Source organism: Filicampus tigris, chromosome 1 (assembly GCF_054856515.1).
Source record: "Filicampus tigris isolate MCC_2025a chromosome 1, RoL_Ftig_1.0, whole genome shotgun sequence".
Lineage (NCBI taxonomy): Eukaryota > Metazoa > Chordata > Actinopteri > Syngnathiformes > Syngnathidae > Filicampus > Filicampus tigris.
Genome location: NC_141217.1, coordinates 505,118 through 523,083, shown reverse-complemented (window position 1 = coordinate 523,083; position 17,966 = coordinate 505,118). Strand labels below are relative to the sequence as shown.

At 41.7% G+C, this 17,966-nt stretch overlaps 1 protein-coding gene across 13 annotated transcripts in view; it reads right to left on the bottom strand.

The window, feature by feature from the left end:
* itpr3 (inositol 1,4,5-trisphosphate receptor, type 3) overlaps window positions 1–17,966 on the bottom strand; it is a 373,289-nt gene that overhangs the window by 114,973 nt on the left and 240,350 nt on the right. For 12 of the 13 annotated variants that reach the window (XR_015088794.1, XM_086046039.1, XM_086046029.1 and 9 more), the window contains 2 exons: window positions 5,282–5,356; window positions 2,701–2,820 (listed from right to left, as the gene is read on the bottom strand). Coding sequence is in view for 12 of the 13 variants with exons in the window: in XM_086046039.1 (XP_085902165.1) it covers window positions 2,701–2,820; window positions 5,282–5,356 (195 nt within the window). In the remaining variant the exon portion in view is untranslated. The remainder of the gene's footprint in view (window positions 1–2,700; window positions 2,821–5,281; window positions 5,357–17,966) is intronic. The other variant, XM_086046002.1, reaches the window with a different exon arrangement.

Here is a 17,966-nt window from a genome sequence, read left to right as displayed (position 1 = left end):
AAATAGTAATACGAGCAAAAGAAAGCAAAAAAAAAAAAAAATACAATACAATAAAAATATCCATCCATCAATTTTCTAAAGCAATTGTGCTCATGAGGGTTGCCAGTGAGACTGGAGCTTATTCCAGTTGACTTGGGTTGAGAAGCAAGGTACACTGTTGGATGGTCGCCGGCGATTCTCACTCACATTCACACCTATTGACAATCTAGAGCAGCGGTGTCCAAACTTTTTGCAAAGCGGGCCAGATTTGGTGAGGTGTAAATGTGGGGGGCAACCAGTTAGCCTGACATTCTTTTTGACATGGAACACCAATAAATCCAAGCACATTTTAGCATACCAGTCTGCATTTCATTTTTGACTTTTTTATTTCAATTTCAAGATTCTTAATGATGTAATTTGATCCATTTGAAATGACATATTTTTAGATTTTTAGAACTGAGAAATAAGTAACAGGATTCACCAGTGCAAATTACATTTCAAACATGAATAACAACTGGCAATTAAATTGACTTTTTAATTCATCCATCCATCCATCCATCCATTATCCAATCTGCTTACCTTCACAAGGGTCGCGGTCATGCTGGAGCCTATCCCAGCTGTCTTCGGGCATTAGGCAGGGTACACCCTGAACCAGTTGCCAGCCAATCGCAGGGCACACAGAGACAAACAAACTGACAATCACAACTAGGGGCAATTTAGAGTGACCAATTAACCTACCACGCATGTTTTCGGAATGTGGGAGGAAACCGGAGTACCCGGAGAAAATCCACGCAGGCACGGGGAGAACATGCAAACTCCACACAGGAAGGCTGGGGCCGGATTCGAACCCATGACCTCTGCACTGTGAGGCGGACGTGCTAACCAATCGACCACTGTGCAGCCCCACTACATATGAGATGCTTAAAAAGATTTAACTCTGTCCCTGCTTCCGATTGGGATTCATTTTAGAGAATTTGCCCATTTTAATTCAATTACAGGGAAATATGTAAAAAAAAAAAAAAAAAATATATATATATATATATATATATATATATATATATATATATATATAAATATATATATATATATATATATATATATATATATATATATATATATATATATATATCATATTGGTCAGCACAGGCCAGAGTTAATTTGAAATATGGAACATTATTGAAAATAAATGTTCACTGAACTTTTAGATTTAAAAAACAGCCAAATAAGTAGCAGTCTCCTTGCAAATGAGACAGACACAGCAGGGGCAGAGCCATGCCTGGGTCTGGGTGTGCACAGGCCCACCCAGATTGACAGACAGCCCACCCAGTGAGATTCAGGAAAAAAAATCTTTTATTTTTTTTTGTAAATTATTATTAAATTATTTTTTAACTTGGGTTTTGTTGTGTTTTTATTTCACTGAATATTAAGAATGGCATAATTGTAATGAAGTTCTAAACTTCATATTATTCAGTTTGTCATTTTATTTGAATTTTCTATGTGTTGAGACAGAAGGCTTGTACTCGGTGAGAGAAATATTCAGACCCACCTTGATTTTCACACACACACCCACACCACACCGTCTGGTCCACAATGTCCCTTACCTCCCAATCTTTTGATATTCCTTTTCTTCTTCATTTATTTAGGCTTGCCTTAGCATAGGATTTTGTTGATATGTTACTATTTCTGTTTCTGATCATTGTAGTATGTTTCATATAGATTTCAATAGCTGTAGAAAATAAATCATTGTAATATACAGAAATCGAGTGTGAATTGTGTGTGTTTGAATCAAAGTGTCAATCACTAATCTAGTAAATCGGATTTGCATAATTTTAATGTAGCTCCTTCATATATTAAGACTGAATTACGAGGACTTTTCCGTCCATTTTTGTCCAAAGAATCAATCCAAAACGGGCATGGCGCCCCTTGAGAGTTTTTGCAGGCATTAACTCGAATCGCCGTTCATTTATTAAAATCATATTTAATACCAATATTCGCTACATCACCATTTTAGAAACTGTCCAGAAAGGGTCACACAGGGTAATGGAGTTGGACAGAGTGCTGCTGCCCTCTTGTGTGTATAATTGAAATTAAGCATTGAGAGTGTATTTTATACGCTTCTCAATGGAGCTACGGGCCTTTGGACATGCCCTATTTAGAGTCTCCGGTGAAGCTTAAAGCCATAGCAGAAAACCCTACATAAAACCCGGGAAAATGAAAGCAGGAGTGAAGTACTCTCTCTGCCATGTTCCTGTTAATACGTGGCAGTGTTTTGCACTATTTAAAGACAACATAAAGAGGATTTATGACATCAACATGCAAACAATTACAGCTGAAAACATATCCGCTTCCATTCCCTACTAAAATGCTTTCACATACACTACTAAAAAATATTTGCTAACACACACACTATTAAAACATGTATTACTCATACAAACTATTGAAATGCTCTCACACTGATGCGTCAGTTAAGAAGAGGTGAACTACCGCAGATCAAAAACCGTTGTAATAAAGCATGCATTTTAGTTGAAAACCCTAAGCCCTACCAGTGGTACTAAATAGCCACGTATTTTAAGTAAAATTAAATGAAGACAGAGACATCTTCAGCTTTTCTTCAATAGACATGGTGCAAGGAGTAGCGTTCCTTCTGTTTTAAGGGAACATAAACCTGGATATCATCTGCATGACAATGAAAATCAGTTTTTGGGATGATGATGGTCTCACCTGGTCGTAGGAGACCTGCAGCAGGTCTAGCATGACTTTATGAGCACCCATGTTCTTCAGCAACCTCTGCTGCTTCTTCCACACACCACTGCTGCACATCTTATTCAGCCTCTCCAGGATCTATGACAAGACAAGACAAGACAACACAACACAACACAACACAACACAACACTTCACAACAAATATGTCGCACAGACTTCTAAGGTCAAAACTTCAAATTCGCTTCTAACATAATCTCCGACATCACCATCAGAGTTAATATATACTCTTTGTAACCACCGTGGTCAAAACCTTTTCTGGGTCCTTCCTTCTGCCAGGTGCCATTGAACAATACAGACCCAAACCAGCAAACATTTCAATAGCTTCTTTGCCCTTGCCATAAACATTTTGAACAGTTGATTTATCATTCATAGTGACACTTTGGACACTTCACACATTGCTCTAGTGCCATTATTTCTACATTCATCGCTGTGGTTCTATTGCTCTGCATCATTTGCACAGTTGTTGTTGTTCAGTAGTATTAGCACACTACTGGCTAATTTATTTTGCTTAATGACTGCACCACTTGCACATCTGATGATCAGTATTCCCGTAGTACTGGACACTTTATATTGGATTAAGACTCAAACCATCATTTGTACACTTGTTGTTGATCGCTATCACCGGACCACTGCATGCTTGCTTAATGACTCTTTGTACGTGGAACATTTCAGGTTATGACTTAAATGTGCATATTTGTTGTAGTGGTTGTTTTTAGTATTAGAGTGGCTCCATGTACCGTATGTTCTTTTTACACTTGATAGCAATTACAGATGTTAAAAGTAATATACCACATTAGAACTTTGTCATTAAAATTGACTTTTACTTTTTTTTTTTTTTCACCCTTTAAATTGTTTACCTTCTTTTTTCCTGGCCACGTAATAGAGGTTTTACAGATAATACTATCAGTAGATGAGATAATACTAGAAAAAGGGTGTGACTCATTAACAAGGTACCTCCGTAGTCAATGAGGAGCAGCGTGTTTTTTGTTTTTTTTTCATTTTCATTTTATGAAATGTGCCATTACAATTTTTTTTTAATGTCCTTTAATCAGGTGTGCAAGATGATTTGGATTGGAAATGTTGACCATGAGATTTTAGTTGGTCTTGCACGTAAGACAATTGCATTTCTTATTAACATTCAATATGTAAATAAGCTTTGATTTGATATGGAAAATCCTCTAATTGGTATCTGCCGATATGTCATATCTTGTGGCTACCATGTTTTTTCATTGTGTTGGCTTCATTGAAATTTATCGCCCTCGTGGGTACTCAGCAAGCACTTTTGAGAAGGGCTGACCAGTCCAAAGCCACGGTTCCCAGTTGGTTTTCACTTGTATTGTTTTTTTTTTGTTTGTTTTTTGTTTTGTTTTGTTTTCATTATCCACCCCCATAGTGATGCCGTGTGGCCTCACAGCCGCACAGAGAGCATTTGGAGGAGGACTCAAAGACTAATTTGAACACAAAAAAATGGATTTTAATGGCATGGGATCTTTAAAGAGGGGAAGTTAACCCAAACATTTTTTTTCAAGAATATGTTCTATGCAAGCCCACTAGTTGAAACAAGGCATTCTGATAAATATAGCGTTTTTGGAATAAGACTTAATCCACCCATTTTTAGCCATCTCTGGGGACAGCCATTTTGTCACTTCTGTCGAATGAAAATAACATCAAAACTGCTCAGGGCTCAGGTAACGACCAATCACGGCTCAGCTTCAGAAAACAGGTCAGCCGTAATTGGTCGTTACCTGAGCACTGAGCAGTTGTGATGTCATTTTCAGTCGACAGAAGTGACAAAATGGCCGCCCCCTGAGATGATGGGTGCATTTTGCTGCTTAACTCATATTCCACAAACACAATATTAATCAGAACGCCGTGTTTCAACTAGTAGGCCTGCTGGGAACATAGTCATAAAAAAAATATGTTTGGGTTGATTTGGCTCTTTAAGCATTTCCCACTGCAGGGTACCTACTTCACATGCGACACCTCTCATTGCTTCTCATGCATTTGCATTGGCTAAAGCAGATACTTCAAGCAGCTACGACATGGGCGACGTCAAGCACTGATGTACACTGATTTGTCTTACAGATTGGTAATTGTAAAGTTGGTGAATGCCCGGCAACAGTGGACAAAAACTGAACACACTTGTAAACTACGGACCCTGCAGTACGACACGGCAGAGTCTCCACTTTGCAGCAGCCCTCAGTTTTATTGCTGCCCAACATCTCCTCTCAGATAAAATAATGACAAGATAAGACAAAAGACCCTCATTGTCCTTGTTAGTGTGTGGATATGTTTTCTGGATTTTCCTCAGGTCCTCTATTCAAGTAAAAACCCATTGGGGCAAGTACAGCTGGCACTCTGCAGTGCAAATGTGATTTGAGTGTATTGAAGCAGAAGAAAGGTTTCGAAGAGACCCTCAATGGATGCAGCATCAGAACACAAAAACAAAAACAAGCGTGTCGCCAGCAAAACACACTGCACACATAAACCCCACCCACACTTAGTGATTGACACATGACAACCCAGCAAAACTTGCTGACCTCTTTGACGTTCTGATAGTTCTCGTTGTTCTTCTCCCCTTTCTCCTTCTTGGAGGTGGCGTCCTCCGCTGCCCCCTGCAGGAAGCACAGGTCAACACAGCATGCGAGACGCGCTGATGTGACACGCAAACACCTCTTTAAATAATATTATTAAGTGGCGGGCCATAGGCCTTCAGTAGGTTTCACCCGACCTAATCAACCTCTTAATACCACCTCTATCACATCTAATTTTTGAAACAATCAATACCATGCCAAAAATGCAAGATAACAATCAATCTAGATAACAAACAATCATCTGGATCAATTTAGAGTCAATATTTATCTAAAAACAAATAAAATAAATTAACATTCACATTAGTGAGTGGTCCCCGCGACCCTTGTGGGGATAAGCGGTATCGATAATGGTTGGTTGGTAGTGAGTGGTGTGACTTCTGTCAGAGACGTCAGGGATGGCGGGAGGAGTGAAGTGAGGGTACATTTAAATCTTGCTAACTAGGGATGGGAATCGATAAAATTTCTATGATTAAGATTCCATTATCAATTATGTTTAAGAATTCAATTCTTCATCAATTCTCTAATTTATCCTTTTTTTTGAAAAAAGGAAACTAAAAAAGTACATTAGTACGTCTAGATACATTTTTTCATTTTTAAGAGTAACATGACCTTACAAACCCAACAGTGTGGTCTTAAGAGGTCCATATAATAGTACTTGATGGAGTGCCATGAGATCCTCCAAATAAAAAAATAACATATATTCAGAGCTGGGCAGTCCGTCCCTGGGCCGGACCGGTCGGACCCTCCGGGTGCCCATTTTTGGGGTGGAGGGGTGGGGGGTGACAAATTTTAAAAAATGGCTAGACTAAGCATGGCCGGGAGTTGATTTTAGTCCGGCCCACTAATCAACCCTCATGCATGTGACGTGCTCGCGAGGCGGCCAAAATCATCTCAGCCTACTCGGTGAAAGGTTTCTTTTTAGGCTTCTTTCTACTCCCGGGTCGGCACGGGCGACAACTGCTGTTATAGGGATTGTGGTATTGGGTTGGGTAAATACTACTGGCGCATTTGAAGCGTGTCCACAGCGGGTTCGAATAGTAAATTAGCCAGCTAATGCAGTTAGCGTCCCTCCAGCAGCGACGTCAATCACGGACGCCTTCGACAATGTTTATGAATATGGCCGGAGGGTCGCGGCCGGACCAGCAAAAAATGGTCAAGTGCCCAGCTCTGTGTGTGTGTGTGTGTGTGTGTGTGGGGGGGTGTGTGTGGGTGCGTGGGGGTGTGTGTGGGTGTGTGCGTGTGTGGGTGTGTGTGTGTGTGTATATATATATATATATATATATATATATATATATATATATATATATATATATATATATATATATATATATATATATATATATATATATATATATATATATATATATATATATATTAGGCCTGCACAATGTGTCTTTTGAACATCGCAATTACGATGTGCGCATGCATAGTCACATGCGATGTTTTAACTTTTTTTTTTTTCTTAGAACACGCAACTTTTGTTTTGCTCCAAAAAAGCAGCAAGCTACTCCGTGCTCTTACACGGCCTGTCTCGCTCACCCCTTGCTTCCTGCCAATCAGTCACCAGCCCTTCCCCCTCCATTCTGCTATCTGCTCTTATCAGGCAACATGAAGGAGGCGGCAAAAGCGGCAGTGGATTTAGTTCCCAAAAGAAAGTCAACATCCACAATATGAAAGTATTTCGGCTATAAAAAGGAAGATTCAGAAAAACAAAATATCCTTTGCCAACAGTGCCTCACCGTTGTTGCTGCAATCGCTGTCACAAGCCCCTGTATGAACAGTTCAAACTAAGAAGTGGGACTGGTGAAACTTCATCTACTCGAAAAAACAATTACAGACACCTTCGCCAGCATAACTCCTTATGAAAATAAGTCCAAACAGCACCGACAAATCACGGATACAATATGATTTACAGACCGTTTTAGTTTTCGTCATATTTTTGTGAACAACTCAGGGGACTAATGCACCTGCACTTTAAGTTTGAATATTTTTGTTCTAATCGGTTGACAACTTTGCTGCAGTTTCACAACATTTTTATTATCTTAATGTTATATTTTTGGAAACAACACAGGCGCTAGTACACCTGCTTTTTAATTCTTTAATATTTTATAGATTAGTTTAAAGGTGTTTATAACTGCTGCTGCTTTAGAGGTTTTGTCATCATCTTCCAAACCGCTTATCCTATACAGGGTCGCGGGGAGTTGCTGGAGCCTATCCCAGCCGTCAATGGGCGAAGGCAGACTACACCCCGAACTGGTCGCCAGCCAGTCGCAGGGCACACATAGACACTGTCACTGAGCGGGAATCGATCCCACGCTGCCCGCACACAACTCAGGCGTGTGTACCACTACACTATCAGGGACCTTAGAGGTTTTGTATTTTCTTTTATTTTTTTAAATGACTCAAAGGTCTAGTGCACCTGCTCTTTTTATTTATTTTTTGTTTAAAATAGGTTTAAGATTTTGCTGCTGTGTCAATTGAAGTGTGAAATACAATGTTAAATAATCTATTATGTTACAGAGACATTACCGCTATAATCCCTGTATATAATTTATATACAGCAATCATCATTCACAGATGAACCCCCTTAGTCTGGATTAAACGATATTATATGAATACAATGATGTCAAGGTGAGTTAACAAAATTATTCCCAAACAAATCTATTCAAGTCATCTGGTGAAAATTCTATTTTTAACATCGCAATATACATCGCAAACCCCTTGAGATGATGTAAAAAAACAATGGTCAGTGTAGTGGACACTGATTGGCTATCATTGTGTTTGGCCTAACATGATAGGCTCCTTTTGTAGGTGTTCAGGAGCAGAGAGAAGACGTGAAAATGGAAGAGAATGTTAGAGTCGTTGGTCCGATGAATGGTACATTTAAAAAACGCCTGATAGCACTACTGATAAAGACCGAGTGATATGCCTTGTTTGTAAGAAGGACTTTGCTTACCAAAGAAGCAGATTAAGCCTACCACAAAAATGCAAAGCAACCAGACGCGACTAAAGCTAATGATAACAACGCAAGACGCTAAATGTAGCGAGCCATTGCATAGCTCTTCGCTAAACTAAACTCGAGAACAGCATGCGTATGAGAAAGTCTGCAACTGACAGGCTGACAAATGTTCTTGCAAAGTGAATAGCGATGAACTGCAGCCCGTTCAATATAGTTGAAGACAAGGGATTAATTGAGGTGTTGCAAACAGCATCCAAAGAGCCATCAGACAACCCACCGTGTAGGACTGCACTGATGACTAAAATCAGCAAGATGTATGACAGTGAAAAGAAAAGCAAACTTGACGTTTTGGTGGGGGATTTGGACACATGTATTGCTCTAACCGCAGATTACTGCACATCAACTCACAACCACAGTTATTTGGGGGTGACTGGACACTTTATTGATGGTGATTGGAACTTCAACTCATTTTGCACTGATCGTCGTGAAAACCGTAAACAGGGACAGGGCTGATACATGCGAAAAACAGTTACTCAAGGTGGCAAATGACTGGGTAATTGAAAATAAGATATCCAACCATAAATACAGATACATACATACAGAGAATGGGGAGCTTTGGGGCTTTTCTCAGCAATGTAGGTTCGATCAGGCCCGCAGGAATTAAATGTGAAAACATGCATAAAAGACACGGAATTAATATTTTTAATAAAGTGTAATTCATGGATTATCCGCTAGGGGCACACTGTTTTGATCAGAGAAGAAGACAACAGCAGTCTGTCACTGAGACAGCAGACGGTATCTGCTGCTTGTTACGACGTTGTTTCTACCTTGTTCTCTACACCTCCCCTACACCCTCATTAGCCAAAATGTCATTATCCAAACGGAGAAAAGTAGATAGAGTGTAGAATTTTGAAAGAAAAAGGAACCACGTCCTATTTATTTATAGAAATGCACAGGAAAACTTTGTGCTTGGTGTGTTTGCAACAAGTGTCGGTATTGATGGAATAAAATATTAAATGCCACTACGAGACTATTCACAGCGGGAAATATGATGGCTTGCAAGGACAACTGAAGAGATAAAATCAACGAATTGCAGGCGGGTCTGAGGAAACGGCAGTCAACTTTCATCCAGAGCGACAAGTCAGTGAAGCAGCGGTAAAAGCCAGCTATGTAAGTGCTAGCGAAATAGCGTTAGCATCAAAGCCGTATTCCGATGTTGACTTTGTTAAACGATGCATGATGAAGGCGGCTGGACTTGTATGTCCCGAGAAGCGACAAGTGTTTGCCAATATTAGCCTGACGAGGAATACAATAACAGAGAGAATTTCAGACCTATCAGCAGATTTAGACAGCCAATTGAAACAGCGAGTCAAGTCATTTATTTCATTTTCCGTTGCAATTAACGAGAGCACTGACATCACAGACGTGGCACAATTGGCCTTATTTATTTGTGGAGTTGATGAGACATTGACTGTTACTGAAGAAATTCTTGTATTGGTGCCAATGATGGACACCACAACAGCCGAAGAAATTTTCGGCTCTGTTGTTGCTGCACTGGACAGAGTTGGAGTGGACTGGTCCCGTGCTATCAGCCTGGCTACAGACGGCGCACAAACCATGGTAGGAAAGAAAGCCGGTGTCGCGACAAAGTTCAGAGAGAAAGTACAAGCTCTTAATAGAGATAATTTCTGGACATTTCACTATTTTTTGCACCAGGAGGCGGCATTGTGTTGCAAGTCCTTGAAAATGAACCACGTCATGGAGGTGATTGTTCGCACTGTAAATTTGATCCGATCCAGAGGACCAACAGTACAAAGACAAGATTGCAGGATTACTGTGGGAGTTTAAGAAACATTTTCAGGTATTTGGTGAATTTGAGACCGAATTTTCAGTTTTTCGGTCACCTTTCACAGTTAAAGCTTCTCATCTGCCAGTTGAAATCCATCCATACATCCATTATCAATATCGCTTATCCTCACAAGGGTCGCGGGGGGTGCTGGAGCCTATCCCAGCTGTCTTCGGGCAGTAGGCGGGGGACACCCTGAATTGGTTGCCAGCCAATCGCAGGGCACACAGAGACAAACATCCGCAATCACAATCACACCTAGGGGCAATTTAGAGAGTCCAATCAACTTACCATGCATGCTTTTGGAATGTGGAAGGAAACCGGAGGACCCGGAGAAAACCCACGCAGGCACGGGGAGAACTTGCATCCTCCACGACCCACGACCCAAAACCCACGAGCTCTGAATTGTGAGGCGGACGTGCTAACCAGTCGACCACCGTGCCGCCCGTTTTGAAATTAATGGATGGAAACTCAAACTGAACATAATATTAATAAATTATGCAGTCTCCGTATGATTAGATTTCAACAAATCAAAATTGAAATCACCACAAACAAAAATCACCTTGTCATTGTGTTTTTCATATAATTTAGAAATTGCCATGTTAAATTGATCAATGCAGGACCCAGGTGTTCTATAAACACAACTTATTATCAAAGTTTTTGCTCTTTTAGTCATAATATCAATAGTAACACATTCCATTAAATTGTCAAAAACAGTTGTCATACCACCAATAATCCTGCATTTAAAAGCAGACATCACAAACAAAGCAACACCCCCACCCCTTTTATTAATCCTGTTTTGCACTCACAATCACACCTAGGGGCAATTTAGAGAGTCCAATCAATTTACCATGCATGTTTTTGGAATATGGGAGGAAACCAGAGTACCCGGAGAAAACCCACGCAAGCACGGGGAGAACATGCAAACTCCACACAGGGAGGTGGGAGCCGGGATGAAACCCACGACCTCTGAACTGTGAGGCGGACGTGCTAACCAGTCCGCCACCGTGCCGCCTCATTCAACTTCATTCAACTTTATTCTACTTCATTCAACTTCATTCCAACGCATTCCACGGAATCCATTCAGCTTCCTTTGCCTTCACACGCAATTTCTCCAGAAATTGCATACTCTAGTTGTAAGAAAACATTCAGCTCAAAATGTCTGGCAGAATACCTTGGAATATATACACTGTACCACTTACAAAATTACATTAAATTGTGTTCTTAAATCCTAAACGGCCATATTAGACATTAAGAGTTGATTTTATTTTATTGTTTCATGAGCGAACGCGTTTCATAAAATAAATTAAGACAACGTTTTATTTAGCGTTTTTTTTTTTTTTTTGCTCATACAAAAAAACGATCCAATCAGTGACTCAAAATCCGTGATCAATCCCAACCATGACTTATGTGATCCATTGGGCCACTAGTGACCACCAAAGACAATCTCCAGGTACTCAAAGCAGTACCGCATGAAAAAAATAAATAAAAATAAAGAAGTAAACTAAAATAATAATTAAAGTAAAAAAAAAAATGAAAAAAAACATTTTTTTTTTCAGTACCAGGCGCAACAGAGTTGTCTTTTTTGTCTTTTTTTTTGGTCACTTTTTTCAGCTAAAAATAAATCACAACCTAGCGCCACCATCAAGACACGATCTGAGATCCCTGTTGCCTTTTCGTCCACTATGTTTTTTTTGTTGAAAGTCACGTTTGATCTCGAGGGGTTTTGCGAGATTTTCCGTCTGACGTGACAATATGCATTGCTTTTTTTGCATCTTTCATAGTTCCCTCGTTCGTTGTGCTTGAGCAGATGGGATAGTGGATGGATGGCAGTGTGTTCAGGCACGCAAAGGCGTGTCGTGACGCACGTGACACACGCTTTTGCGCACGTATACCTGCATACCAGTCAATCGCATCCCAGTGTATATACAGTGGGTAGGGAAAGTATTCAGACCCCTTGAAATTACAAAACGTACTGGAGAAGTGCAGTCAAGAGAAAAACTTTGATTAAGGAAAATAGTTTTGTTGGGAATAAATTAGTACAATTTTTGTAATAAATATTGGAATTTGGGAAGTAAATGTAGGTCGATGCTTCTGATAAAATTTAGGCCAGCAGAGAAGGCTTTGCTGGCAGTGACAGCTTAACGCTAGTATGGATGTAACTATTCACTCCAGCCCCGATTCGATTACATTTCGATTTTCAGTTCCCGATTTTCGATTTGATTAGATTTTTTTTAAATCGCTACCATGCTTGTCTCTGCGCTAGTGTGGTGCTGTAGCTATCCACAAATGCAATACGTAATAATTTTTGGTGCAAGTGTGTCAAGTAGGGCTGCCACAAACTATTATTTTGCCAGTCGACTAATCAGATCACATGTAAATCGCGGCATAATCACACCAGGCTCTTACATGACCATCGGTATCTTGCAGCCAAAATTATTTAAGTTATGCATAAAAGAATAAAGACAATTAAGATGAACGTACATTTAACTTGTATTAAACTTTGCAGCTTGTACAAACATTCCTGACATGTTTTTAAATGATGGAATAATTGAAAGGGAAGGCTATACCATGGCTTAAATTTTTTTTTAGCTGTAAATGTTTCATGCATTTTAAAATGGAACCCAAAACCGATGCTGAGTTGCATTATGAAACTACCTATAAATACTAAAAGAAATACTTCTAAACAAATTTCACTTTTCTTGGGCACCAAGCCTTTTTTGATGTCGGAGAGTGACATGAGTGATATACTTTAAATTTTAATTTAACCTTAATCCAAAACATTTTGTTTTGCTTCTCTAATATGCATAATTTGATTTTACCATTCAAAATGTCACTTATAGTGTAGTGGTACACACGCCCCAGTTGTGTGTGGGCAGCGTGGGATCGATTCCCGCTCATTGGCGATGTCTGTGTGTGCCCTGCGACTGGCTGGTGACCAGTTCGGGGTGTAGTCAGCCTTCGCCCGTTGACGGCTGGGATAGGCTCCAGCACCACCCCACGACGCTGTATAGGATAAGCGGTTTGGAAGATGACACATGATGACATTCAAAATTTGGTATGCACCCGGAATGGAAAAAAACAAAGATTAGGAGGAACATGTTTTTTTAACACTCTAAATTAGTATATTCTAACGACCCATGTATGTTATGTCTTTTAGTGTTAGGTGTTGCCATTAAGGGTTTGAGAAAAATAGGTCATGTTGCGTTTGAGTACTGGGGATTTCCAAGTTCTTCATCGCAACACTCAGTACGTGGTCAGAGTGACCGCGAGGCAGCACATATCCTCTCGCTGTTTGACGGCAACTGCGGGTATGCAAAAAACGTTTTGGTTTTTAAAAAACGTGATTTGACAATGCCTCCTTAACTTTATCTTGAGTAGCCATGACACCATTACCCACAATGCTTCTGTTTACATCCTGGATAACCTGGATTACCACTACTGCGCATGTGCGTAGAAGGCAAGACATGCGCGAGCGGCTATTGTTAACATGGCATTGCAAATCGATTATTATTATTATTATTATTTTATTTTTTTTACTTGATGCATATTTTAAGCATTTATATCGATTTTATATCGATTTTCGATACATTTGTACATCCCTAATAAACAGACAATTATAACAGATGATGCTTTTGTCTATTCACGTTACAGTAAACCCCCACCACCATCATGGGTTCTGGGTTCATGGTCCTACTATTTTGCTTATTTTTTTGGCTATAAATAGCCAGCAGAAAACAGTACTACAGTACTGTGGTTATTTCTGCGTGTAATTCCACTTATTGCAATTGTGCCACTGGGGGAAAGCACAGTATTGTTCAAAACTGCAACAACGTTTGACGTTTAGGTGGATGTACACGAGATTGATAAACATTGGGGGGAACTCTCTTGGTAAATAAAAGGGGCATAAGGAGACAGTTAACATCTCTATGTCAAGAGTGCAGAATAATTCCCTAATCATAGCAGTCTTACAGTATTATTTAATTGTTGAATAAACAAAGTTCACCGCCCAGTGATTTATTGGTCACTGTCGGGTCTCTGTCAAGATGCAGCGGTTGACCAAAGCCATCATTGTCCAGATCCGTTTGTGGATCATGCTGTTTGAGCCACATCTCCGTCACGGCAATAAGACAGGCATTCCTCTACTCCGAGAGGAAGCTAACATTTGCCTGTAGCTGGTCGATCTTGTTTCGAAGCGACTGTGCATTGACAAGCATAGTAGTTGGAAGGGGAATCCTCCTTAATCCTCTGCCGCACAGTCCCACGGACACAGTCCCGAAGTAGCAGGAGGAACTCTCGGCCATACTGGAGGGACTAAGGGTGCACACAGAGTCCTCCCGAAAAGTGGTAACATAAAAGTGTCCAGGTGAGGAAAACAGTCATCAGAAGGTAACCCAGATAGCAAAATATGTTAAATAACTGTTGAATTAGGGTTAAGATGGTTGATTTTTGGGTTTATTTTGGTTTTAGTTGAAGACTGATGGTAAATCAACGTTGGTTCAACAACATCTTGTCAGCGTTGAAGTTTGTGATGAAAAGATGCAGTTGAATCAACATTGTATTTTGGTTGAAGTAAAACATATCCATGTTTGCCCTTCTCTATTTTTCTACTTTAGCGGAGGGAGGTGGGAAGGCATATTCTGAGGGGCACAGGCCTTTTTCACCAAGTGTGTGTGTGTGTCTCTCTCTCTCTCTCTCTCTCTCTCTCTCTCTCTCTCTCTCTCTCTCTCTCTCTCTCTCTCTCTCTCTCTCTCTCTCTCTCTCTCTCTCTCTCTCTCTCTCTCTCTCTCTCTCTCTCTCTCTCTCTCTCTCTCTCTCTCTCTCATCTCTCTTCTCTCTCTCTCTCTCTCTCTCCCTCCCTCCCTCCCTCCCTCCCTCCCTCCCTCCCTCCCTCCCTCCCTCCCTCCCTCCCTCCCTCCCCTCCCTCTCCCTCTCCCTCTCCCTCTCCCTCTCCCTCTCCCTCCCTCCCTCCCTCCCTCCTTTTTAGTCAAAGATTTAAGGCTCACCAAGATAAACATGTGAATATTTGTATCATTTCTGTGCGAAATGATGAAAAGTGTGAAATGATGAAAAGTGCGAAATGATGCGAAGTCCTCTACTTTCAGATTGTCATTTGGAAGGCTCTTATACTGTACGTAACCAGATCCGTATTTAACGTTGAGCATAATGAGCCTTAAGAGGTGTGTTGGACTTCCCGCATAAAACTAGTTTGTGGACGTTTTGACTGGTGTGACATGAAGTAGCACCAGCAACCTGCGGGGGACAGTAAGAGTCTCCACTGCCGGAAATGCAACAGAAGAAGAAGAAGACCCAGCAGGGCATGCGCAATTGCGCACTGATTTGCACTTCACTTCATCGCGCCTTTTCCGTACAGAAAAACAGCTCAGAATATCTCTCTGCCAGCTTTTTCAGTAAGTTTGAGGAAATTATCTTTCTCGGGTGCTGTGCTTATGTTTGATTTAACTTTACCTACACTGAGCTAAATATGTGTAAAGATTATGTTTGTTTGTTTAAAATATGGGTCTGTTTCCAAACCTATAATGGTTATAGTATGACCAATGTATTATTTAATACAGACATGTCGAGCTCCCGTCCTCAATGGCCAGTTTTCTGCCTGTTTTCCATCTGTGCCTGCTTCAACACACCTGTTTCAAATGATCAGCTCATTAGCAAGCTCTGAAGAAGCTTAATAACTTTTGAATCATGTGTGTTACAGCTGGGATAGAAACGGGCAGGACACCGGCCCTTGAGGACCGAGTTTGGAGAGACTTGATTTAATATCACGATGTGTATAAAATGTTTTTTTTTTTTTTCATTTTTAGCATTTAACCGGCTCAGCACGGTGGTCGACTGGCTAGCACGTACTCCTCACAGTTCAGAGGTCGAGGGTTCGATCCCGGCTCCGGCCTCCCTGTGTGGAGTTTGCATGTTCTCCCCGTGCCTGCGTGGGTTTTCTCCGGGTACTCCGGTTTCCTCCCACATTCCAAAAAACATGCATGGTAAGATAAGATAAGATAAGAATGCCTTTATTGATCCCACAGTGGGGAAATTTTCATTGTTACAGTAGCAAAGATATAGGTCACACAGGGGCGGCGGCATAATGTGGCCATTAATGTATAACATTGACGGCAAACATTTAGAATAAAACCTATGTAGATATAGTAACATGTGTATATACACATGTGTATACACACCAACCTACATCTACATAAAAAATATGAGGAACACTCATTTCGGCCTGTACATAGTACAGAGGAAAAAATACTCTAAGTGACAGTGCTGCAGTGCTGTAGTGAAATGTAAGGAACAGCATTGGATAAAAATAAAACTAGACTAACAGTAGTGGGGAATGTTGAGTATTGCACGGTATTACAGTAGTGGGGAATATTGGGTATTGCACGATATGAGCTCAGGTGCAGGACTGCACAATTGCACTAATGACCGCCAGTTTGTAGAGACTACACAATGTTCTTGTTAAAGAGTCTGACAGCAGCAGGCAAGAAGGAACGGCGGAATCTCTCCTTTGCACAGCGAGGGTGTAACAGTCTGTCACTGAAGGTGCTGTGGAGTGCTGTTAGGGTGCCCTGGAGGGGGTGGTCCGGGTTGCCCAGCATTGATGACAGCTTGGCCAACATTCTCCTGTCCCCCACCGAGTCCACAGAGTCCAGGGAGCAGCCCAGGACAGAGCAAACTCTTGACCAGTTTGTCCAGCCGCTTCTTGTCCCGGGCCGAGACGCCGCCTGCCCAGGTGACCACTCCCTGGAAGATGACCGATGCAACCACCGAGTCATAAAAGTTCCTGAGGAGTGTCCCCTGAACCCCAAAAGACCTCAGTCTCCTGAGTAGGAAGAGTCTGCTCTGACTCTTCCTATAGAGGGCGTCTGTGTTGTCGCACCAGTCCAGTTTATTGTTCAGATGAACACCCAGGTACTTGTAAGTTGAGACTCTCTCAACATCTGTTCCCCGGATATTCACTGGTGCAGGTGAAGAGTGCTGGCGCCTACCGAAATCCACCACCATTTCTTTGGATTTCCCCGCATTGATCAGGAGGCGGTTCTGCTGGCACCAGTCCACAAAACCCTGAGTAAGTTCTCTGTACTCCCGATCATCTCCGCCTGTAATGAGGCCGACAATCGCAGAGTCGTCAGAGAACTTCTGCAGGTGACAGGTAGGGGTGTTGTAGTTGAAGTCCGAGGTGTAGAGGGTGAACAGGAAGGGAGCCAAGACAGTTCCCTGTGGGGCCCCCGTGCTGCAGAGGAGCACGTCAGACACACAGTCCTGTGTCCTCACATACTGTGGCCGGTTTGTGAGGTAGTCCTGGATCCATGTGGTGAGGTGGTGCGCCACCCCCGCCCGCTCCAGCTTGTCTCCCAGTAGGGTGGGCTGGATGGTGTTGAAAACACTGGAGAAATCAAAGAACATGATCCTCACAGTGCTCCCCGCCTTCTCCAAGTGGGAGAGTGAAGTGTGGAGGAGGTAGATGATGGCATCATCCACACTGATGCCAGGCTGGTATGCGAACTGGAGTGGGTCCATTGAGGAGCTCACCAGGGGGCGCAGGTGGACAAGGACCAGTCTCTCCAGGGTCTTCATCAGGTGAGACGTCAGCACCACTGGTCTGAAGCTGTTGAGCTCCTTCGGGTGGGGGGTCTTTGGCACCGGGACCAGGCAGGATGTTTTCCATAGCTGGGGGACCCTGCCCAGCTTCAGGCTCAGGTTGAACATGTGCTGGACAATTCCACACAGCTGGTCTGCGCAGGATTTGAGGAGCTGGGGGCTGATGCCATCTGGACCCGCTGCCTTCCTCGCCTTCATCTTCTTCAGCT